The 26,412-nt window shown below is 32.4% G+C and overlaps 1 protein-coding gene across 4 annotated transcripts in view; it reads left to right on the top strand.

Annotated features, from left to right (window-relative positions):
• USP34 (ubiquitin specific peptidase 34) overlaps positions 1-26,412 on the top strand; it is a 202,374-nt gene that overhangs the window by 78,216 nt on the left and 97,746 nt on the right. For all 4 annotated transcript variants that reach the window (XM_074341183.1, XM_074341184.1, XM_074341182.1 and 1 more), the window contains 10 exons: positions 1,706-1,920; positions 5,221-5,336; positions 5,428-5,555; positions 10,969-11,058; positions 13,285-13,380; positions 17,695-17,777; positions 20,217-20,371; positions 21,513-21,626; positions 23,373-23,472; positions 23,603-23,762. In XM_074341183.1, coding sequence (XP_074197284.1) covers positions 1,706-1,920; positions 5,221-5,336; positions 5,428-5,555; positions 10,969-11,058; positions 13,285-13,380; positions 17,695-17,777; positions 20,217-20,371; positions 21,513-21,626; positions 23,373-23,472; positions 23,603-23,762 — 1,257 coding nt within the window. The remainder of the gene's footprint in view (positions 1-1,705; positions 1,921-5,220; positions 5,337-5,427; positions 5,556-10,968; positions 11,059-13,284; positions 13,381-17,694; positions 17,778-20,216; positions 20,372-21,512; positions 21,627-23,372; positions 23,473-23,602; positions 23,763-26,412) is intronic.

Below are 26,412 nucleotides of genomic sequence, written 5' to 3'. Positions count from 1 at the left end.
ATTTTTCTATTTTGAACCAAGTCTTTAATAACCTGTGTATATTTTATACTTACAACACATATTTATTTAGACCAACCACTTTGTACATGTGCAGTGGCCACAGGTGGCAAGTGGCTATTATATTGTACAGCACAGATCTAGATCTTCAGCTCCTTGCAATAATTGCCTAAAGGCAGATAGAAAATTGCTTCTGAAAACTTCCATTAAAGTGTGATCATGAAAAGGGAAATTTTACTTATACTCTGATTTTAGGGTATTAGTAAGGTTAAAGCCTCAGCATAAAGCTTTTTGATTATCTGTGAAATACATCTGTGATGTTTAAGTGATTCTGTCATTTACTTGTGTTACAATATTGGGAGAAAACTCAGTTTTTCCCCCATCATTTTCTTATCTGTTAAGTAGGAAAAGTAGTACCTATCTCATAGGTTTATTGTGAGCATGTCATGGGCTAATCTGATTGGCATATAATAGCTTAATAAATATTAGCTGCTACTTACTGTTACTGTCATTGCAAGTAGTAATACTTGAGTTAATCATGAAATAAGAATATTGGTTTATCAGGATGAATTTTCTTAGACGTGACTATTTGCCAGGCCTTTCAGAATTCAGTATGGTTATTTGGGAGAAGTACATACCTATACATATTCCTACTTTATTTCTTCTGCCTTTTTATTCTTAACATTAACCAAATGAGTTTAAGGTAAACTTTCTCAATCTTGGCATTATTGACATTTTGGGCCAGGTAACTGTGTATTGTGGATTTGCAGCAATGTGAATACTGCTCTGTGCATTGTAGGATGAATGTTTAGCAGCATCCCTAGCTTCTATCCCTGGATGCCAGAGGTATCTTCTAAGTTGTGATAACCTAAAAGTACCTCTAGACATTGCTGAATGTCCCTTTGGCCTTCTGATCAAGAACCACGGGTTTATGGTCTGACAGTACAAATATGTACATTCAGAGTTCTCCCCAAGGCAGCTCATACCGAAGACAAAGCATAAAACTGAGGAGGGTAATATATTCAGTTTGGCACATTGCAGTTCTTTGAGTCTTCACACCAATCCTCTACCTGAGAAGACCTAATAATTTTTTTTAATGTTAGCCCTTTCCATATTCTCTGTGTATGGTACTACTTGTGAGTCTCTAAGTCAATCCTGAAATTTTCTTCTTCATATTATTTTTCATCCTTATGTCTTTACATCCTTAGAGCACCCTATATGGTATGTTTTAGAAGTGAGTGCTTAATAGGTATTTATTTAGTTCAGAGTCCCCCAGTTAACATTAACCACATCTAGATTGCAGCTTTAAATTGAAATATTTTCCTGATAGTTACCTCATTTGATTCTGCAATTGTATGAACAAATGTAAACAAATTTTAAGGTTTTACTTTGTGATTTGAGTTTATAAAATAATTATATAACAGTAATTTTACTGATTTTCCCTAAAATTGTTGTCTTTGAAGTTATTTTAGTAAAGTGTATTGATGGGTCAGATAATATGTCAGTATATTTGTAAAGTTAATACTATAATGCTGACATTGTGGGGTTTTTAATTTTTATAAAGCTGTCAGTATTCCATATTAAACAAATGTAGCTTTGTTCTTGAGTGTGTCGTTAACTTCTGCCAAATGGTTTGAGAGATTTTTTTGTGATTCACAAAGTGTTTTTAAATTGGTAATTACTAACTATGTGCTCTTCTCTGTTACAGACATATGGTTGATGATATGCTAAGTGCAGATGATGTCAGTTGCAGTAGCTCCCAGGTCAGTGCAAAATCAGAAAAAAATATGGCTGATTTTGATGGTGAAGAATCTGGATGTGAAGAGGAGCTAGTTCAGATTAATTCACATGCAGAGCTAACATCTCATCTCCAACAACATCTTCCCAATTTAGCATCTATTTACCATGAACACCTTAGTCAAGGTAAGGTTCTGTAGTAAGTAAAATATATTCTTTTATTTAAAATAGGGATAATTTTTATTATATTATTAAAAGGAATCAACAGTTAATGTTATGACAGTTCAGTGTTTTCATACTGTAGTTTTCTTTTCAAGGGAATGAAATTATTATGAATACTATATCATGAGTATGAAGGCTACAGTTCCATCAAGAGATACGTAACAAAGGAAATAAAATTAGTAATATGTATAAAAGTTACAGCTTTGTATTTGAGAAAATATGACTGTGTTAGATTTTATGTTCAGAAATCTTAGGACTTAAAAGTAGATTACACAGGATCACATACTGTATGATTCCATTTATATAAAATGATTAAGGCAAATCTGTAGATACAGAACGTAGATTAGTGTTTGACCGGGGCAAGGAAGTGTTGGGGGGAAATAAGAGGAGGGGGTTACTGCTAAAGGGTAAGGTGTTCGTTTTGTCTGGAGTTGAAAATGTTTTTTTTTAAAAAAAAGGTTCTGATCACTGTAAATCCATCTAAAAAAAAGTGATAGGACATGACCAATCTTGGAAGAATGGAGGTTAGAGAGAGCTAAAGAATAATAAAAGATAAAGCAGAAAAAATAAGAGGGGAAAAAATAGTTTTAGAATTGGCAATTTAAAGGTTCATATTCCAGACTCTTGCTTGGTTACATATCATCAGCATTTGCCAACCTAGGAAGTGGATTTTGGGATGCCAGTAAATTACAAACAAAGTAAACCTGATAGATTATGTTTATGCTATAAGGCTATGATCAGACTTGGAGATGCAATGTGGATCTTGGCAGCAACTTTTTGATTTCAGATGTTTCTTGTATATAATCTAGATAAGGTTATTTTGATGTTTTTGTTGTTGTATTACTGTGGTTGTTGAGAAATGAATAGATTAAGATTAAGATTAAGATCAGTTGAATTTGATACTATATTTATTAAACTTTTACCATTCTGTTCTTACCCCGTTTTCCCTTTGTTCAATATTGTACATATTTTTTTGCTATATGAAGTTAGAAATTGAGCAATATATTAAACGTATTAATGTTTTCCAAATCTTATAGACATATCGTTATATATTTAATACTATAAAGAACTCTTTGAAAACAGTAAGACAGTTTATAAGTGGGCAAAAGATGTGAATAATTTGGTTAATTCATAAAAATATAAAAATGGTCAGTAATTACATGAAAAGATACTCAATGTCTTTAGTCATCTGGGAAATGCAAAATAAAACCACAGTGAGATTCTTTACTCACTTGGGATGGGTAAAAAAATTAAGGACTAATGATATCAAATGATGCTAAGGATGTAGAGCAACTAGAACTCTCCTTGCTGTTGAGGAGTATAAAATAAGACAGCCAGTTTAGAGAACTATTTTATCAGTTTCTTATAAACTTAAGTATGTACCCATCATAAGACCCAGAAATTCCTGTTCCAGATATTTACCCAAGAGAAATGGAAAATTATTTCCACAGATTTGTACTTGAATGTTAACACCTACTTCATTCATGAGCCTCAACTGGAATTAATTGACAGATAAACAAATTGTGGTATATTCACATAATGGAGTACTGTTCATCAATAAAAAGAAAAGAACTACTGATACATTTCAACACCATGGATGAATATCAAGAAACATTCTAAGCAGATGAAGCTAGAGAGAAGAGTACATAGTGTATATCATTGTGCACTTCTAGAATATTCTAAAGTAACTTATAGAAGTGGAAATCTCAATGACTGGTGGTGGGAATTCATTGTAAAGGAACACAAGCGAACTTTTTGGGGTGATAGAAATGTTCTGTATCTTTATTATGTATTTACTTGAAAAAATTAATTTTATTAAAATTTGACACCCCCCCCCCACCGAATCTTAACAAGTGAAGCCACCACATATTGGGAGAAATATTTGCAAATCATCTATCTAGTAAGACAACTTGATTAAAAATTGGGAATTGATTTATTTTACCAGAGAAGGTACACAAATGGCTAATAAGCACATGAAAAGATGCTCAGCATCATCAGTCATTAGGGAAATACAAATTAAAAACTACAAGATTCTACTGCACACCAATTAGAATGGCTAAAGTTAAGAGTGATTGTATGTGTTGGGGAGGATTTGGAGGAACTGGTGCTCTTACACACTGCTGTTGGGAATGTAATTGACATAGCCACTTTGGAAAACAGTTTGGCAGTTTCTTCAAATGTTAAACTTAAGTTTACTTTATGACCCAGCAATTCCACTTTTAAGTATTTACCCAAGAGAAAGGAAAATATGTGTCTATACAAAGACTTATTGCATCAGTATTTGTGGCAGCATTATTCATATTAGACAAAAACTGGCAACACTCCAAATTTTCATTAACTGGTAGATATATAAACAAATGCAACATTTTCACATAATGCAATATTCTGTAATTAAAAGAAACGCATACTGATAGGTACTTCAACGTGGATGACCCTCAAAACATTTTGCTAAGTGAACGAAGTCAGACATAAGACTATAAAAATGTATGGTTCCACTTCCATGAAATTTCTAGAATGGCTGATTTATGAGGATGGAAAAACAGACTAGGGCTGGGGAATGGGATCAGAGATTAAATGTAATTAGGTATGAGGGAATGTTTTAGGGTGATAAAAGTGTTCCAAAATTGTATTGTGATGGTTACACAACTCTCATTCTAATGAAATCAATGTATGTGTACAATTTAATAGAGAAATTTCATGGTAAAACTGTTAAGAAAAAAAAAACACACACAAAGCAAAGAAGCATTTTTGCTTAATATAACAGCCCTCGTGAGGATCTATAGTTTGGCACTTAAAGTATAACTTGTTATAATAAAATCTTTGAATTTAATTGAATGTTTTAAGTAAATCATCTCAAAAAAATCTTTAGGTACAAGACACTTTATAGGAGGTCATTTAGAGGAATGACCTTGGCTATATAATTATTTCAAATAAATCATCTTTTTTATGCTTAATTTGAATTTCAAGTATTTATATACATTTCTCTTGATATGTGAAAAACTTTAATCATACTTACAAGAAATAGTGAAGAGGCTATGAAAAGAAAACTTCTTTTTCACTTTAGTAATATCAATCTCTAAACAATACTATTCTTTGCCATTCATAAAGCAACTACTGTGTTAATCTTGTTTTTGTCTTGTGATTTAAGAAGAGATTTATCTTTATAGTTTACTTTGAATTTGTTAACTTTATGAATGCTATAATTCACTTTACAATTTCAGTCAGCTGCATTCCTCTATAGTGTGTTATATTTTGCCCCTTCAGGACCTGCAGTTCATAAACATCAATTCAACAGTAATGCTGTGACAGACATTAATTTGGATAATGTTTGCAAGAAAGGAAACACTTTGTTGTGGGATATAGTCCAGGATGATGATGCAGTAAGTTATTTAATAGAACCAAAAGATTACCAAATTACAGCAAAATACAATCAGTATAAACAGTAACTTTATGTATATACATTTTTTGCAGGTTAATCTTTCTGAAGGATTAATAAATGAAGCAGAAAAACTTCTTTGTTCCTTAGTATGTTGGTTTACGGATAGACAAATTCGAATGAGATTCATTGAAGGTTGCCTTGAAAATTTAGGAAACAACAGGTAAATAGGAATTTAAAATTTTTTATTAAGAAATCAAAGTTCATTTTGTGTATTCTTATTGACTAGTTGTGGGGTTTCTTAGCACTTAATGTACCATTATCACCCTAGTTTTTAGTAATTGTGGTTTTTACATTAGGTTTAAATATTCCCTCACAGAGTTTATATTTTATCACTCTATTATGCTTCTCCTGGCACATTTTGGCATTATGGGTTAGATGCCCTCCAACAGAAACAAAGGAATAATAATACTCTCCTCTTGATTCTGGGAACATAGTGGTGATTACTTTATTTTCAGTTTACAGTTAAATGTTGTTGAACTGTTATGTTATATATAAAGGAAACTGAATAAGATAAGTGAAGTTAAGCTGAAATATTAACATTTGATAATGGCATTGCTCTTCCATCTGGGTGGATCTTTTGATTTCTGTAGTGCACAAAGAATTAGGTTAGTGTTTTTTCTCTAGTTTGAATTCTGCTATATATTTACATACTTTTTATTGGGGCTTAAATGATTACGACAAGTTTCTTGATTTTCAATTCTGTTCCATGGTACAATTTCTCTTTTCTCTTGTCTTATACTGCTTTGTTAATGTTGTTCCATTCTCTGATGTAGTGAATTCAGTTAATAATTTACTTTATTATATTATATTAATGTTTCAGCTTAACATCTGCATAGGCCTGATATAAATGTCTAATTTTATTGAATATTTTATGGCTTTAATTTTTTTTAATCTAATTGATATAGAAAAATATGTGCAATATTTCATTTTCTACTTTTGGTCTTTAAAGGGCTTTAATTTGAACAATCACAGTAGAAAAACTGCTTATTCATGCAGATATAAGAAACCACTAATAGACTCCTATTAGTGGATCAGTTGCCTCATTTGGCATATATTCCTTAGAAGGAATGCTTTTAATGGCCAGATGATATTTCTTCATTTATGTAGGTATTATAGAAGTTAATTTTAAAATGTTTTTTTAAAAGTCTTTGTGAAACCACTGAACAGTTTTTTTGGGGGGAGGGGGTAGTAATTAGATTTATTTATTTTCTTAATGGATCTAAGAACCCAGGACCTCGTGCAGCTAGGCATGCATTCTACTACTTACCTATAATAGCTCCCCGACACTGAACAGTTTTTTAAAGTGGATGTATCAGCTTAGATTCCCTATATGTGCATCTGCATACTTTATGGCTTGGCAGTTCCACTGCTGAGTGTGTGCCTTGTGATAATACATCCAAATGGTCACCAAAGGCACATTCAAAAATGTTCATAGAAGCACTATTCAGAATAACTATTCTTGATGCTGCTATCCAAATGCCAAAAAAAGAATAGGAAGGTAAATTAAATTGTGGACTGTTTGTTGAATGGAATAATATGTAGTAGTAACAGTAAAAGAACTACAGCTACATGGAATAGTGTAAATGAATCTCACAAACATAATGTTGAGTGAGAGAAGCCAGATACAAAGAAGTATCTCTATTACTCCATTTATATAAAGTTCAAAAATAGGAAAATTGTTTTAATAGTCAGGATAATGGTTACTTTTGGATTGTTAGTGACTGGAAAGAGGACACAGCCAAGGCTTCTGGAACGCTGGTGATGATTTCTTGACGTGGGTGTGCATTGCACAGCTGTGCTCACCTCCTAATATTTTGAACTGTCACTTAGATTTATGTGTGTTTTTACATGTATGTTACACTTCAATGCAAAGGAAAAAAAGCTATGTGAAAGATGAAATATCCTGTGGCCTTTAAGAGTCCTGATTTCAAAGGTTATGTAATGATATGGGCCCACTTGGCTAAAAAGATTGCAAGCAATAAGTGAGTCTGTAGAATGGTTATTTCTGGGAGGATAGAGTTAATTTTTTCTTCTTAATGCTTTTCTATTTTCTATTTTTTTCACAATGAGCATTTCTCTTAAAAGTAGGGAAACTTAAAAGAGACAAAAGGAAAAAATTATGTATAAAATGGAGAATCGCCAGTTTGGATTTTTTAAGCTTTAATTTGTTCACACCCAAGTTTACTTGAAGACAAGCGTTTTTCATTTGTTGGAGGCAATCCTGTACCCTAATCATAGTTACTTAATGGTTTATTGAATATACATTGAATAGTTTATTGAATATAATAGTAAACATAACTATTGTATTGATAATGTTGCCCTCAAAATTTACTCCTCAGAGGGCTGCTGTATTATGCTAGTCTTAACTGAATTAGTCATATGTGCCGGTACTTAGAGTATGGTGGCATTTTTTAGCCTGTGAAATATGCAACACATCCAGTGTATACCAGCTGAATGTACTGAAATTATCATGCAGATTTTTAAAAAATTAATTTTGAACATCATTAGTTTCAGTTTCCTGATAAACCAGTGGTTTTTCAATAGGGAAGATTTTTTTTCTAGGCAGTAATCAGTGCCTGGAGGTATTTTGAGTTGTCATACTAATAAGTGGGATTTGGAGATACTACTTTGGGCCAGGGATGCTACTAAATACTAAACATCCCTCAATGCAGTGGACAGCCTCCCACAGTAAAGAGTGGTGTGGCCCAGAATGTCAGTAGTGACATCAGAGTTTGACAGATTTTATTCTAAACACAAGAATCCTTTCTCCAAGCCTAGCCGCCTGAGTGTGCCATCACAGTAAGAAAGGAATGTTGCACACAAGTGCTAATATTAATAGGAAAGCTATTCTTATGTTGAAACAAACAAATGGGACTCATTTACCATTTTCTTAACATTTGACCAAAAAAAAAAGTTGTCTACTTTTTGATGATGTCAGTTGTTTTATGTACTTTACAAAGGTTTTATGTGTGTTTCTTTTTAATTTTCTCTGTGCTTTTTCATTTTCTTTCTAGTTCCTCACTTGCTGCGGTTTGTAGACCTGTCAGCAATTTTTGTTTTTGCTTTTCTATGGTCTTAGACCAGCTTATTTTATAAAAGGAACTTAGTTTTCTTTTGAACAGTAATGTGGGCTTATTACTTCTCGAGAAGCACAGGGATCTGAAAAAGAAAATTAAAGTCTTCCATAAATTGCCCATAATTCTACCATTTATACAAAACCACTGTAAACACTTTTTAAAAATACCTTGTGTAGTCTCTGTGATATGTAGCATGTGTCTTGTGCACATTTAGCCTTAGGTAGATTGTTCTATAAAGCACATAATATCATTTCATCAGTTCAGGAAGTTTAAAGTTACACACAGAAACACATAGTAGACTGGTTTGCAAGATGTTGTCATAAAGTGAGGGCATGAGGTAGACAGTAGCTCTCGCAATGAAAAGTCCATGACTTTTCAGTGTAGTAGTTACTGTGATTAAGTGAGTTAAGACTGCTGTCCAGTGAGTAGGGTGGAAGTAGTAGAGGTTGGGTTGTAATTAGCCCCTTTAGTATTTTATGTTTACTAGAAGGTAGGTTCATATCCTATGCTAGGTATCTCCTGAAATTCCGTGGCTTCTCAAGAATTGATTTGAGACTCTGGAAACCTATCCAGCGTGCTGTTTTTTGCCGTTTGTGATCCACTATAGATACTTAACCTGTGTGTGAAGTTTTTTGCCTTTGTATACAAAAGATTTCTCTAGTAAAATGATTGCATGTGTCAGGGATTCTGTTTACATAAATAAAGGTTCATGTAATTAAGAAATGGATGGTACTATGTAACTTTTTGGGTTTTGTTTTCCCTCTGTAAAGACTATATTATATACAGCATTTCATGTCAACTTTTGAAGTATACTGTAATTAAAAGTGACTGAAAAGCATTTTGTAGAACACATCAGTCTTCTTAAAATATGGAGTCTAAGATTAGGAAAAAATAGTCCAAATGTGACCTTAACTGTGAAGACCACCAGCAAGTGTATTCATTCTACTAAGGCAACGTGAAGTTAGGGTCTCAACACACTGTTGCCTAGTAATAAGCTTCTGGTTACAACAAAAACTTTGAATCAAGCAAAGAACCAGGATGGTTTAGGGTAATCGGATGATGATGAATGAAAAATGTCAGGAAGGAATCAAGGGAAATAAAGAGGTTCGCGGAGCATTGGAAGGATATTATTTAACATAGAGTTGTCAGAGCCATCCTTTCTGTTGATAATTGAAGAAACTAATAAAGTGAGGGAAGGAGTCCTTCAGGTAGATAACTTACAGGTAAAGAATATTCCAAGTAGAGCTAGTAGCAAAGGCCCTAAGGTAGGAATGTGCTTGTTGTGTGTTGAAGGAATAGCAAAAAGAAAGATGGGAAGGAAATTAAGCTGAACTGATAGGAGGAATGGGGATAGGTCACACAAGGCTTTGTAGTCCCACTTAAGTGCTTTGGGTTTTATTTAGAAACAGGAACTTGTCTAATTTCTCCTACTCTATCCACCACTGTTTCCCTCCTACCCAGCAATGCAACCCTGTATTCTAACATCCCTGGTACCTTTCTCGAAAAGAGTAGGCATTTTTGAGGACTTATTTGTGGTAGGGTGCCAACTTTTTCTCTTTTCAAAAATCCTTTCATGAAGCAATATTGGCACCTGAGCTTAAAAATAAAAGAAATTCAGTACATTATTAGAGTTTGTTTTGCTTCTTTCAAGGCTCCTGCAGCCAACCTCCTTGCCTACTAGGACTTCGGGGATTTGTATGTCAGTATGTTCTCTATACCCCATTCCCCTCCCACCCCAAAAGATAGGCATACTCAGATCTACTTGAGGTTTTAGAGTGGTTTCCTATCAACTTTTGGCCCCTTTATGCTTGAGGTATATTGTGTGCTTCAATCATTAACATGGCTCATCATGCAGTGATTCTCAATTTAGATGCAGATTATATTATGTGAGAATTAGTGAGAAAGTGATAATTTGTATAATTTGAAAAATGTTTTCTACATTATTGCTGCTCAGAATATGATCCAGCAAACCAGCAATTTGACTATCACTTATGAGTTTATTAGGAATGCAATCCTGAACCTACCCTAGACCTACTGAATCAGAATTTGCATTTTAACAGTATCTTCCCAGGTGAATCAAGTGCACACTAAACTTTGAGAAGCCCTGCTCTAGATAATTTACCTAACTAAGCTGCTGGTTCCTGTTTTCCTTGATTAAATCCTCAGAAACACCAATGACTCTTTAGAGAATACTTTCATGAAAAACATATTTACATTTAAATGCTCTTTGCTTGTTTTTATACTCAGTTATTTATATTGTATATTTTACTTTAAAAACCTTGAATTGGGTTTTTAAAACTTGGATTTCTTGCCCCAATGTATAATAAATTGATACTTGAGAAAATTTTTTTTAATGTTTGCATAGAAATATAGGTAAAGTTCATTAAATCTTTTTGCATTTAAGATTTCAAATAGTTGAATTTCTGTTAAAAGCTAGAATTATTGATAGTAGTTAAAATTATTTTATTCTACAAATACCTGTTCTTGCTGTTTCAGATCAGTAGTAATTTCACTTCGTCTTCTTCCAAAACTGTTTGGTACTTTTCAGCAGTTTGGGAGCAGTTATGATACACATTGGATTACAATGTAAGTAAATAAAAGAAACAGAAGTATTCATTTTAAATGCTTTTTTCAAATCATAATTATCAAAGTTTTGAGTAACTTACTAGCTTTTATTCTGCACCAGGAAAATTTGAATTTTGTGTAGTTTAAATGTTTTCTTACATTTCTCAGAGTGCTATCTCTGCCGCTTAGCTCCCTCGAGATTATATCCCCATCAGTAGGAAATCTGACTTTTGTATTCTTTGTAGTTGGAAAAAAATACTGTAACAATTAATGCTATAATTTTAGGGTAAAGGTTTTTTGTACATCTGGCCATGGCAAAGGACTCCTGAAGAAGATTCACACATTAAACACTTGAGGATGCCTTTAATTTTTCCCATTACTAGGAATTGGTTTTAGACATGTTAGGGATAATCTTGATCAATCACCCTATTAATCCTTTACATATATAGAAAACTTAGGATGAATGTTAAAGAATTCTTTTAAGGAGAGTACTTTGATACGATACTGATCCAATTTTTGATAATATTTTGGAGAAAGTTGGCTGTCACAAACGTCATTAACTTGTAAGAATGTATTATTTGTTTTATTTAAAATAGACTTTTTGGAGAGATTGCAGAGACTTCTAAATTTTAAGAAAAATTAGACCTGTTAAAGGATTATTTGTGAGGTCAGGAAGGATGGTGTTTTATCCAATTCCTTCTCACATCTAAGAGTAATTGCTAGGAGTACTTGTTTGCTTTCCGAATGAATATGATTTTTAAAATTCTTGGAAGTCTACACTATAGTTGTAAATAGGATGAAGTTAGTTCTTTTGAGTTATAGCCCCTGCTTTTTATTTTTCTTTTAATAGGGGATCTATTTAGCCTGAACCTTTATTACTTTTTTTTTTTTTTTAAAGCATCTGTGAAGGTCTCTTCTTTGGTTAATATTACAGTATGACCCTAGTGACAATTCTATTTGTGAGTGCAAAGAGGGTCTTTGAGATGCTAAACAGAGGAATGGGGGGAAAGCATTTAGCATCCTTTAAGTACAAGAATAGCATGAGTTTTATTTTATTGACTCTTCCCATAGTTTTTAAATGGCCGAATTACAAAATTCAAAAGTATTATAGTGATTCATTGATAGCTAACTTGGGCAGGTTGATATTGTTGTCATGTGGGGTTTATACTGAGGAGTAACAAAGGATAACATTCTTACAAAAGTACAAAACTGAATACTGAGTAACTCATCAAGTACCTGAACCTAAGTATATTGAGTTGAAACCATTTTAGGTTATTCCTTGAATTAAATATAAAGGAGCTCAGTTAATTCCAAGATGAGACTGGTATCCTAAATGTCATCAAGTGGATCACTTAAAAAAAAACCTCTGCACTCCTATGGTTAGTTGGCATCAATAATGGCAAAAACTTCCACTTACTGTGAATTTATTATGTGCAGCAGCACTCAGCATTTGATAATGTATTATCTTTCAAACTCTAATGGCCCATATTTTAAAATTGGAAATTGTTATCTTTGATCCTCTTAGTAAATCTTAAGGTAGCCAGCAAACAGACTGGCAAGTAGTTGGCAAGGCAAGAGTAACTTATTTTGAAAAGAAGGCTATGGCAAAAACATGATGTAAATTACATCAGAAGTTTTGGGATTTCAATACTTCTACATCTATACATGTTATAGATACATTGCTAGTAAGTATTATATGGAATAAATTGTTAGTTATGGACCCTGGCATCTTTGATTATTTTTATCATTCATTATTTCTTTTTTTATTCTAGTGTGTGTTGGAGCTTAATACCTGAATATTTCTTTGATTAAAAAATCATTTAAAACAGCAAATTATTTACAATAAAAAACCCAACTGATTCACTCTGTTAGTTCATATTGTATGTGTTCTGCTAGGCACTCCGCTAAACAATGAACAAGGCACACAGTCCATCCTTACAAGGACTGTATCATACTGTTTTTTAATATTAATTCAAGTTAATCATTTATAATTAGCATTCTGCCAGACATTTTTATCCCCTTCACAGAGATTATTTTGAGAGTTAAAAAACAATAGTACTTTAACTTCATCAAAATTAAGGTGCATTGCTTTATACCTTTTTCACAATTTAATTATAAATAGAACTTAGAAGTTTTTGATAATTGAACGGCTTTGCTTTTGAAGATTTTTTAAGATAGTTTTTCCCCTATCCTAAAATAAATTTATTCTCTGATCCTTTAAAATTATTTTTTCTTTCAATTGGCAAGGTGGGCAGAAAAAGAACTGAACATGATGAAGCTTTTCTTTGATAATTTGGTATACTATATTCAAGCTGTAAGAGAAGGAAGACAAAAGCATGCACTGTAAGTATTCCTTAACTAGCTAAGTTATGTGTGTTGATTGTCTTTCCTGTGGAAGATAATTTTACAGTGTTCCTACTCTTTTTCTTTCGTATAGTAAATAAATGTAATGAAAATTTTACTTATATAATTTTTAAGAGAAAGAAATTCTCTGTAAGTTGAAGAATTTTATAAGGTTATTTTTATAATTCTTAGGGAAATGTAGGTTATATAACTTTGTTGATTAACCTTCACTTATTTTTTTTAATTGAAGTATAGTCAGTTTATATAATGTGTTACTTTCTGACTTACTTCACTGTTGAGTTCAGTTCAAAGTCATTGCTTTCAGGAATCAAAAGTAAATATTTTTTTCAGAAATCACCAAAATATCCTTTTATTAATGTATTACTCATGGATTCTAAAACTTCTGAAATATTTGCTTCCACACAAGTAGATTTAACAGAGAATTATTTTAAAACACTTTCCTTTATTATTATAATTGGATACTTATATTAGTTCAGGATGTGTGAAAACTTTAAAAACTGTGATATTATAACTGGCTAGTATTTCATCATTAAAAATATTCTCAATATTTTGAAGTGAGTCTAAGTAAGAGTTGGTAGAAATTGACTAGTGTTATGGCTGTGTTTAAAGCTTCTTATAGAGAGATGCTTACCAAAAAGGAAACATGTAGAATTCAGAAAGTTTCTGCTTGTGAGTCAGTTAGTGGAAGCTGGTAGTCAATTCAGGAAAAGCAGCTCAGGGTCAGTATCAGCGCACGTCAAGTGAATAAGAGAAGTAGCCACAGTATTTATTGAGAAAACGTCCACATAGAAAACTTGCATATAGATCAGAACTGATCAGACTTTAGAAGTGTTCAGAAAAGTTGTAGACTTCTAAGGCATACTACTCATCTCCAAAAATGGATTCATGTATCTTCAACCACAAATTAGCTCTTTCTCCAGATTTTACTGTGCTCTTCAGAGTACCACCATCCTCCTAGTCACCTAAAACTTGGAGATTTGGGGCCTTTTTTGTATACTTTTATTTCCAAACATAAATAGTGATGATGATGATGATGATGATGGTGATAAAAATAGCCAGTGTTCATTGATCCTTACTATGTGCCAGATACCTTTTAAGTATTATTAACTTCAAGATACAGAACAGTTCATTTGAGGTAGGAAGTCTTATTTTAAAAATGAGAACATTTAAACTTGAGGTGATAAATAACTCAAGAATTAAATTAATAAGCTGTATCTGGCACATAATAGATGATCTATAAATTGTAGGTACCTGGCTAAAGCAAACTATGGTATAAAACAAACAAGAAACTGCATGAAAAATAAATTCCAGTTTCTTCAGTCTAGTATTCTGGGCTCTCTAAAATCTAAACTAAACTTTCCTGTTTTTTGTTCAATTATTTTTTTTTTTAAATATCCTGTTTTCAAGCCTGTCAAATTATTTTTGAGATTTTCTTAAATTTACTCTGTTTCATAGCTTTGCTTATAAAATTACCTCTATATAAGATGCATTCTCTTTAAATCTTACTGAAATTCTAAGTGTTGTTCATAGTCTGTCCTCCTTTAATTATTATTCTTGAAGCAGTGGTGAGGATAATCGTGACCTGAATCTGAGCAACTCCATACATACTCTATCAAAGCTTTAAGATCAGCAAGGAGCAAAAAAAAAAAAAAAACCACACATGACCACCATGTTTAGGACGCAGAATTCAAATTACCTGTCAACAGAAGAACACTTAAGTTATAAAAGAGCTCCCACCAGAGCCACAACTTGTGTGCTTGAAGAGCAGGGATGGGAGCTTAACAGAGGGGAGTGAAAGACATAGATGAGCCATCCTCAGAAACAGAAAGCCCAGCATTAAGTGCCAAAAATGAACGCAGATATGAAACTTGATTGTTCACAGCTTCGGCTACAGGGAAGTTGGTCACTTTTAGTGGAGCCAGAGGTAGAGCCTGATAAAAGCATTGTTTCTGCGGTAAAAAAAAAATGTGATCTTTGGAGATGAGTTTTCTGCTTTTCTAGGGTACATGAGAGTATCCTTCCAATCCTCCAATCTGCCTTGTTCCCTGACATTTTAGGGGAATAAAATCTTAGAACAGAGAGATGTTGTCTGGACTGTTTCAGTATAATTCCCTTGTTTCTTCAGGCTGTAAAACATTTGTACATTTGTAGCTCTTTGTTAAAGCATGCAGACTTCATTAGTTTGTGGCACATTACTTTCTATTCGTTCAGTGGAGATTATAGCAGGGAAAGTTCTAAGATTTTCACCTAGGACAAGAAGATTCTTGTGTCACTCTTGTGAAACACTTCATTTCATAAATGGATGTGTTACACATTTCTTGAATCCAGTGGCCGCTAGAGAAAAATCCTGTGTTAACATTGAAGCTACAAAGAGAATGATTTTTTTTTAAGTGTTAGTTTGTCACTAAAGTTTTATGCCTATAGGGAGATTATTTTTATTCTATATTTTCTGCGATGTTGGGAGCCATGGACAAGCCCAGGAGAATTTATCGGTACTGATAACACTGTTGATTTGCACCCCAGGAGACTTCCTGGCTGGTGATTTCAGCAGCCAGTGTGATTCTGACAAAGGCAGAGTCCTCTGAAGTGTGGAGACAGTGGCAGTACTGTGGAAGCTGAAGAAGGGAGGACAAAGGAACTGGATCCATGCCTTCTAGGATTCTAGGTCCCTTACTCGGAGATACAAGTATAGGGGAAGGAAGTATTCAGGAAGTAAAGGCACTTTGTAAAGGACAAGACATTATTCCCTTTTTGTCTGTAACCAACATTCCCTATACTTGGGCTCAGAGAAGTGCAATAACTTAAAATCACAGAACTGATGTATGATAGAACTCGCATTTGAACCTGTACTCCAAAGTTTCTGCTACAAAATCTCTGTCCTTTTAGTAAAAGGTTGAGAACTATTAAGAGTTGGTCTTGAATTTTATCTGGATAGCGTTCTCATCTATGAGTTGCTTACTGTATCCCCCTCTCTTGCACTCCCAGTCACCTTGCCACAAGTACTTTTATCTTCATAGATACTGCAGCAGTAATGAGGCAGAAGTTCATCTTTTCTTTGCCAGTGTTAATATGAGACAGTAAAGGGAAACAAAGATACATCCAGCAAATGTAATCTTTAGAAAATCTTAACTTTAAACTTTAATAGCAAATCTAGTGTAATTTTTGAAACAGCTAATTTTGGGAAGTGTTTAAAATTTTATTCTTTACCTTAAAGATTTTAAGGAATTGAATTAAGAGGCTCTTTGACTCTTTGCAAACTGAAATATATAGATCAAGGCTCAGACTGGCTGCTTCCTTTTGCTGGCAAAATAATTTGGGCAATTCATCCACTACCCGCCTTTTGATTTGTAACATAGATAAGATCTCATGATTGACTTAGTCTCATTGATTGGGGTGTTCAGGTGCTTGAGGGAACTAGAATGTTGTGATATCACAGACACAGTTCAATATGCAGTTCACAGTTGCTAAAAGAATCCTAAAATGCCAACCTGATCATTACCCCTTTTCTCTCCTCCAACATCTGTCATTGACTTCCTTTTCCATCCAGAACAATAGTAAACTCTACTGTCTGACATTCAGACTGGCCACAGTTTGGCCCCGGTCTACCTTTTCAGACTCATCTCCTACCCTTCCTACACCACAGACCAATGCTTACTTCTTAAAATGCCGTTCCTTCGCATATTCCTGCAAACTAAATTCCCAAAGAACCATGTGAAATCACCTACTTAAGCTTCCAAGGCAACTCTTAGAGTATCCTTTGCACTTTGTACACATGAATTACAATCACTTAGATTTGAAATAACATTTAAAAATGCGAATTTGGTATCAGCTGTATTCTTTATGAAGAGAGATTTTATTAATGTTTCCTGTTGAAGAAATAGAGTATTATCACTGGAGGGACAGTGGTAATGAAATATGCAATTTGTAAGAGGAAGTGTAGTTTTTATTAAGTATTCTAACTTATGTACATACTGCATAATTTTTAAATGACTTGCTTCTTTGTTCTAATATTTAGTTCTTATCTACTTTATCTAATTTGGAAGTATGTGCTCTAATAGTTTACAGATTTTTATAATATTAAATAACATAAATCTTAACCACATTTGGCTTTATGGCATTTTGTGTGTATGTGTGTGTGTAACCAAAGTTATGTAGTTAACATGTTAATTATGAATTATTAAATGAAATTTTACGTATTTGGTATAATTTAATATTAGGGACTTTAAATCTTTAAAAGTAATTTAAAAAAATAGGATCTCTCAGTTAATTATTTTAATGACTTTTTAAATATAGGTACAGCCATAGTGCCGAAGTTCAAGTACGACTTCAGTTCTTAACTTGTGTGTTTTCAACTCTGGGATCACCTGATCATTTCAGTAAGTTTTTAAATCAATATTTTAACCAGTTTTTGGATGTTTATGGATTCTTCAAAGAGTCCAGTTAAATATACTCATGCCTTTAGATTTCTGTGGTGGTCAGATTACTCTTAATACTAAATGTCGTCTAGGTGTGGTATATGGTAATAGGAACTTGACCCTGATACGTTCTTTTGTCTTTGAAAATATCAGTTTCTCAGTGGATAAAAGACTCATTTCAAGAATTAAATGTTTGGAATAGGGGAACCTATCATGTTAGGGTGACTACTTTTTATTACCTCTGATTATAGAATCTTCCTATTACTCCAATTGAAAACACTTTCTACATATTACTGTCAGGGTTAATTTTATCCAAAATTGCTTGGCTTCATAGATGATACTTAGAAACCCTCACTTTATTTAGATAAATATCAAACTCAATTTCAGCAACATTTAATCAAGAAAAAAAAGAGATTGGTCTGGTATATTCAAAGTGTGAACTGTTTCCAAATCACATGCTTTAGATATTCTCACAAAGGAGGAAGCTTGATTTCTTTTGGCCAGAGCTCCCTTTCTCTTGCTAGACTGATTGTGTTTTCTTTCATGCTCCACCCTCTTTTTCTGTGTGTCCATGTCAGTAAACCATTTATTAGCAGGACATTCTCTTTCTTTAGCGGTGGTTAATATAGTCAAACTGGTGATGGTTTTACTAGACAAAGCATGTATTTATCTTACTGTTTAAGTCTGTAATTTCTTACTTAAGTCAAGCTGTTTCTAACAAATGCCACTAACATTGTAATACCAATAGATTTTAAAATGAAGATACCTGTTTCTTGACAGGAAACTTACATTTCATGTTATTAGGTCATTTATTATACCCATTATGATTGATAACATATAAGAAACAAATAATATAAAATATTTTAAAAGACCTTATATATGGAGAAGTCAAACCAAAACAGATGTTGTTAGCATAAACAATTTCATATCACCATTAAGTTTCATGTTTGTTGAGTATAGATTTTCATAGAACCACTCTTCTCAGTATTTGAAAAATAAACTATTCTGCTTCTCCTATCCCATTGGGTACAGAAGATACTCTTTTTGTGTGGGCTTTCAATAGCTACTCCAGATAAAATCAAATTGCAGGCTTCACTTATCATCATCATACATCATAATTATTTTTCTCTAACTGGCACAGTTCCTGTCAGGTATAATGTGGTTACTCTAAAGTTACATTTGGTAAGTTGATACTGATTTTTAATATACCAGTCACTGTAGTCTTCAAGAAACTTAGAACAGTGACAGAAACTTATATGTTGCCTATTGAGTGTGGATTGGTGGTTCAGCCACTTCTATTTTGTCATATAGTTTACTGTAATTTACCTGGATGCTTTTTTTAAGGACTGTTAATCTGTTTTCTTCATTTATCTCTCTTAATTAGTTGATGTGAAGTTATAATGTTTAAGTTACAATATACACTAAAGGTTGTTTCTAGTTTTTTTATGTTAGCTCTTAGGGGCACAAAAATCTTCTTAGAACAGGTAATCAATCCATACCTTAACTGTTTCTGTGAGAAACTGATTGGACAGTTTTTTCTGATCCAATTCTTTAGACTGATATTGCTACTAGGTAAGTATTTTCTGAGGTGTTTTTCTGCATTCTGGATCTCATCTACTTTTCCCAGGGGAGAAAAATTTCTTAGGATTCTATCATCCTTTCAGATGCCTTCTCACTGGGGAATATGCCCAGGCTTTTGAACCCCTTATGATATACTTTAGAAATCCCTTTGATGTTTTTATTCTACTCTTTTGGATTGTCGCACATCAATATTCAGACTTGAAATTACTCTAATGCCTTCTCTTTGATTCTGGGTAGTTCTTCGGATTCCTTCTGCCACGCTTTGGAATTATGTAATACTTGGGTCAAAGTACCAAACAGATTTCATCTCATTACATTGGCCTCCTAGCTAATTGTATACCCTGATATATTGCTGTTCTGTTTTAGGCAATCAGTTCCCTTTTATTTTATTCATCATAAGGATCTTTCTTTTCATAGTTAACAAAAATAATGCTTAGTGACATTTATTATCTCCTGTGTGCTTAGAATGAGCTTTGAACATGGTATTCACTCTATTCTTAACCCCTAAACCTTAGGACTGACTGAACTTTGGGGATTACCTCCCTTTAATCATGTTTACTAGAATACAATGATAAGCTCATATTTTAGGGAGAATGATTATCAGACCCAATGGCTTTTCTAGGATATTATATAAGTTACTTTTTTAAAAGATGATTTATATATATAGTATATTTAACTATGTTTGAAAGCATAAGTTATATGAAATCTCTTATGAAATAATTTTTATATTTCTGTATATATTGGTGCTTCTAATACATTGAATTAGGATGAAAATGTTGTGTGTTGTACCATGATTTAAATTATGTAATTTTCATCTAGGGTTAAGTTTGGAGCAAGTTGACATTTTATGGCATTGTTTAGTAGAAGACTCTGAGTGTTACGATGATGCACTCCATTGGTTTTTAAATCAAGTTCGAAGTAAAGATCAACATGCTATGGGAATGGAAACCTACAAACATCTTTTCCTGGAGAAGGTAATTTTATTTCTTGGCAGCTTTATTGTTTATGTCATTTTTCTATGTATCCTTTTTCTCTCTTGAAATACAAACTCTAATACTCACTTTTTCTTCTTTTGAGATACTTAAAAAAAATGGACTGCTTTTCAGCAGTCCTTATGTAATTTTTGCCATTTAGATTAGCTTTAATTTTGTCCTCTACAGTGTTTATATCTAAATGAATACTTAGTTTATACTTACAAAAATCTTTCTTAACTAAAGTACTTAAACTAACAGTAATAAAATAACTCTTCAGGTATACACTAATAAGTAATGTGGGGGGGGTTGGTGTGTATTTTTAAAATCATTGATACCATTATAGTTCAGGTTTTCAGGGGTGGTGCCCACACCTGCTCGGGTGAAAGCTATAGAATATATTGACTCTTCTTAGTTAAACGGTTGTGGTTTTTATTCTGTCTTTGGGCACATAGAAGCCAATGTTTAGATTTATAGATTCCTTGGAAGGCATTTTTAGGTAGTGCTATCATGATATTAAGGATACTGTTCTATCAATTTTTTTGTTTTTATCAGATGCCAAAAGTGATTCAGGTGATAATTTTCCATTTGAATTTTAAAACATCGATGATAATTAAGCAATAGACTTTATTATTTCTGTGCTGGTTTTTGAGATTATAAAGGCTCTCTGTGAACACTCATCTCTGTGGTAGAATTGAGTACATATGAATGAATTTTGGTAATATAAACTAACTCAGTAAATCCAAGACAGATCTACAAATAGACCTTCAGGTATCTTAATTTCAAGCTCTAACTTACACACAAGCTGTACATGTAGCTGTACATCTTACAAATGTGTCTGGTGTAGGTATACACTAAATGATAAACATTTTCGGTTAATTTCCTCTGATTTGGGCCTATGTACCTATGTACATCTCAAAAATTGAAACACGTATTAGATGGATTTCAGTTACTATGTGAATAAAATTTTCATTAAATTTAATCTGTTTTTAAATTATCACTAAAAACCTGAGCTGATACATTGTCTTCAATATTTTTAGTAAAGTTTGTTAACTACTTAAATCTGTTATGTTAAACCCAATAAAATGAAATCTGTTAAATTAATTTTCACACTGAACTATCTTTAAAAAAACTTTTTTTAAAGATGCCCCAGCTAAAGCCTGAAACGATTAGCATGACTGGCTTAAACCTGTTTCAGCATCTCTGTAACTTGGCTCGATTGGCTACCAGTGCCTATGATGGTGGTTCAAACTCTGAGGTATGGATTTAGACTTGTCACTTTATTAGGTCAACTTGTGGAATTTTTTTTTTTTATTCCTCAAAGTAGCTTAGTGACTTACGTAGTCTACCAAGCGTTGAATTTACTAACTGTGCAGACTTTTATTCTAAGGTTTCAAAAAGCTTATTTTGGTTTTAAAAAGTTTTATAAAGCAAAGTTGATTTTTCATTACTAAAGATAACCTTGGTTGTACTTAATGAAAACTTGTGGTACAAACTTTCAGCTATAAAATAAATGTCATGAACATATGATGTACACATAGATAATACAGTCAATAATACTGTAACAACTTTGTATGGTGACGGATGGTAATTGATCTTACTGCAGTGATCATTTCAATGTATAAAAATGTTGAATCACTTTGCTGTACATCTGAAACTAATATAATATTGTATGCTAATTATAACTCAATTAAAATAACTTATTGCACATTTCTTGACTAATAGAGAAGAATTTTACCAAGTAGAAGGTTGATTTGTCTAAAATCTGATTTTCATGTCATTCATCGTGGCCAAGCTTTTAGTTGCTCTTGGGCAACTCCAGCGTTCCTGTTGCAGACTTCAGTTTTGGAACAGAATCTACCTAAATCGTCTCTGACCATGAGGCATGATGATCAGTTAATTAACTGTCACAAATTGCTGGTCTTTTCTCTGGCTTAGAGTTCCATTTGCCTAGTTGGGTGGCTGTGAGGTTTTCTTCGAATGCATTATGCTTAGACCCTCCTAACACAGACTGTTACTTGAAAATCTTCCTTACTGGATATTCCAGTTTATTAATGATAGCTTTGATTTATGTCGTATCCACTCATATTTTTCGTTAATTTTCTTTGAAGGTTGAGTTGTGTTATAAAGAGAGAGAAGCAGAGAAAGCTGATGTTAATCTGTGTTGTAAAGAATAATTTTAATTGTTTTTAGAATGCTTCTGTGGTATTTTCCTGCCTTCTTTTCCTTGTTTGAATAATGTTCGTTTTGTTTTGTTTGGTTAGTTGTTTTTATTTTTAAGTTTTTGGTCCTAACTGTGATAGCAGTCTAAGTTTCAATTTGGTGATTTCAGACAACTAGACAGATCTGATTTACCTAAGTAGTCATACTCTAATTTTGAGGTAATACTGCTTTTTAAGTAGATGATATGAACACTAAAGCTGTTCCGTCATCTATCAGGTTATCTTTCTTCACTCTGCTCAACCTTTGAGAACTTTCCATTTCTACTTTTTCGGTACCTTTCAGTGAGAATACTCTTTTCATCTCATGGTTGATGTAAATTTAAGTGACAACTTGGGTTAGCATATCTTTTTGATTTCCTGTGAATAACTGAAAGGAATGACTTTATTAGAATAAGTTGGATGAAAGCATTGACATTGTTATGCTAATAATTGTGTGTGTTGTTATTCCTTTGTAGCGTATTTTGAAGATGTGAGGTTTTCCCACTATGTAGTCACAACTTTTGAGTTAAACGTTACACACATACATAGTTAGATGCTTTATAAATAAGTTATCTTTAGAACCAATACAGGTATATTTCAGTAATTGAGGAAATTTCCAGGGCTTTTATCCTTAACAATTAGTTAAGAACACTAAATAATTAGGAATTGTCTTTTAAATACTTTATAGGATATTAAAACTCTTTGATATTGTATGCCTTTTAAATTTGTTACTTCAGTCATATAATAATTTACATTGTTTGACAAATAATAACATTTATACATTTCCTGTTTTTCTTTCTTAGCTGTGTGGTATGGACCAATTTTGGGGCATTGCTTTAAGAGCACAATCTGGTGATGTCAGTCGAGCAGCTATCCAGTATATTAACTCCTATTATATTAATGGTGAGTGATTTGAAATATTGTTGAATAGGTAATTTTTTATGTATTTTTTGTTTAGCTATAATTCATTTTCTTTAATACAGCTAAACAAGGATATAAGATTGATGTACATGTCTAAACATGTGATTTTCAGGTAAAACGGGTTTGGAGAAGGAGCAAGAATTTATTAGTAAGTGTATGGAGAGTCTTATGATAGCTTCTAGCAGTCTTGAACAGGAATCACACTCAAGTCTCACTATTATAGAAAGAGGACTCCTTATGCTGAAGACACATCTGGAAGCATTTAGGAGAAGGTAATTTTTTTTTAATTCCACATTATCAGAATGAATTTCAGGCTTTTTTATTGCTGATATGTCCAAAAGTATTCTTAAAATTGAAGTTTTTCTTGGGGGCAGGTAGAAAGCATAACTTACAAAAGTGAAGGGTTAGTTACAGAAGTAATTTTTATTCATTATATGTTCCATTTCGCTGTTGAATAGGCAATGTAGGTTCCTGGTAAATATTGCGAAATTTTAAAAATCATAAGACTCTGAGAAGATATGCATGAATAAGACTCTGTAGACAGAATTTCATCTCTAAGAAAGTATTACTATGATTGAAATGGCAGACCAACACTACCAGAAAAAGTTTCACTAAAACCCTCAACAAGAACATCGAATAATCTCTCATAGTTGAATCAAGTTGAGTCATTTGTTTCATTTGCTGTTTTTTTTTCTTCCTGGACTAGGAGACAGTATTTTAATTTTGAATTTCCATTTACCATGGAAACATGATCAAAAAATTCTGTGTTAATGAATATCTATATAAATTAATTTAGACATACCCTGTGTAATACAGAAATAAAGCAAATTAACATTTATGAATATATCGACTGAATTGAAAGGTGAGTAGATAGTTTTAATTAAGAAATTCTGTTTGTTAAAAATCATGAGTAAATGTAAAAGTACAAAGAACTGTGTTAAAAAATTGTTAAAATTAATAACTTCTTTCAACTTCAGAGCTTAGTTTGATAATGAAAAACTTATACGATTGATATATATTGGCATTTTGTTAAAATATTAGGAAATACTGAATAATAAAGATATTCCACACATAACATGGCTCCATGGTTTAAAACATTTAGGCGTTACAAAATTCTTTATTTTGATTCTGATTGTAATTTGTGGAAATTCTACTTTAAAAATTCCTTGTGTTTTTAAAGAATGTGTAAGGGAACTAAAAGTTTTTTGTGCAGAAACTTCACACTGCCTCGTAACTTTTATCACTTTAAAAAAATAAAAATAAAAAAGCAAATGTGATATGTCTTACTCAAATTAATACAAAATTAATACATACTCATTATAAAATTCAGATATTGTGCTAAAATAATACTGTAGAAAATCAAAGTCTTTATAATCCATCTTTTCCTATCAGATATATTTACTGTTAATGATATGATAGGTATTTTTCTAAAATTTTCTCTATGCTGTAGGGTCTACAAACTACAAACCAAAGATCCTGTTGGTTCAAGCCCTTAGTCCTCATACAGTGTTACCAATATTTGAAAAATGAGAACTTGTTTTAAAAGTCTTTAAAAATAAATTGTTCCTAGGATTCAGTGGTGCATTTTATAAGTTTAATGAATTTCAGTTTAAAAATCCCTTCTCAGACGTACAAATTTTTCTCTGACTCAGAAAAATTGATTGCAGTATCCTTGATAGAAATCTTTGTGCTTGTTCTTATTACTCTTAAAGTTAGTACTGGTGTTAACTAATTAATATAAATATTTGTATTATGGGTGGCAAGTAAAGAAACTAGGAAACCAATAGAATTGAATATTCAAAAACTAAGAGCTAGTTTAAAAATTATCCAGGAATTTTCATGCAAATCCTTGTGTAGTATCATTGTACAATTTCAAGTGCTTAATGTGTTTAGTGCTACTCCTAATTTAAAACTGCCTAACGTTTATAAAATGACAATATAAAGTAATTATCGTATTTGTGTATTCCTTATGTTAAGAGAGTAAATAAAAGTGTCTTTTTAAAGGGGCTTTCTTTTTAAAAAGAGATAAGGTTATAATCTTAAACAGGAATTCTCAACTAGAAGCGATTTTGTCTCCCAGGGAACATTAGGTAATGTCTGGAGACAGTTTGGACTATCAGACAGCTTAAGAGAGAAGACAGTGCTATTGGCATACAAAAGGTAGAGGGTGCTGCCAAACATCCTACAGTGCACGAGATAGCCCCCTCATAACAAAGAATTATCTCAGACTTATCTAGAAGATTAAGATTACTCTTTTGCTTATAGAAGCTGAACATTGAATCATTTCCAGGAAATCAAGTCCACTTACTTCCTTATCTGTCCTCCTTTTATTCCAGAATTGCTGATTAGTTTTAGACACTGATAATTTTTTTCTTAACTGAATTCAGGTACCCTGGATCCTGTCTTCAACAACTGAAAATCAGTTAGAAAATTGACAAATATTTAGTGAGTGTCATGCTAGATGCCTGTCTCCTTTGAAGTATTAATCTTTATAACTCATTTAATCTTTATAACTCATTTTATGATTTTTAGCAGTCATGGAATCAGCTATCAAGTTGTTAGGCTGGTTAACATATATTTACTAGAATACAGTTATGTCTTTGAAAAGTATTTCCTAATACCTTTTTTCCTCTTCTGAATGTAGGAATGACAACTTGCCATTTCACTTACTGGATTAGTTTATTTAAATTCCTCCTGCTTTTGCTACTCCCCTGGGCCTCCTCCTTTTTTAAAGTAAATAATGTTTTTAATGGGATTTTTTTTCCTCAGTAATTTTTCTTGAAAATTATTTTGTAAGAAACTCTTGGCTTTATTTACATATTTAAGTTTGATTTAATATGATGAAAAGTGTTGTAAATTGTAATGTGCTAGAATCTTTTGTGGGCTTTTTCATTTTGTAAAATAGTAAAAACTTTTGTAACA

Source organism: Camelus bactrianus, chromosome 15 (assembly GCF_048773025.1).
Source record: "Camelus bactrianus isolate YW-2024 breed Bactrian camel chromosome 15, ASM4877302v1, whole genome shotgun sequence".
In the NCBI taxonomy this organism is placed as follows: domain Eukaryota; kingdom Metazoa; phylum Chordata; class Mammalia; order Artiodactyla; family Camelidae; genus Camelus; species Camelus bactrianus.
The sequence above is the reverse complement of the archived record's forward strand: the minus strand, read 5'-3'. Positions and strand labels throughout refer to the sequence as shown.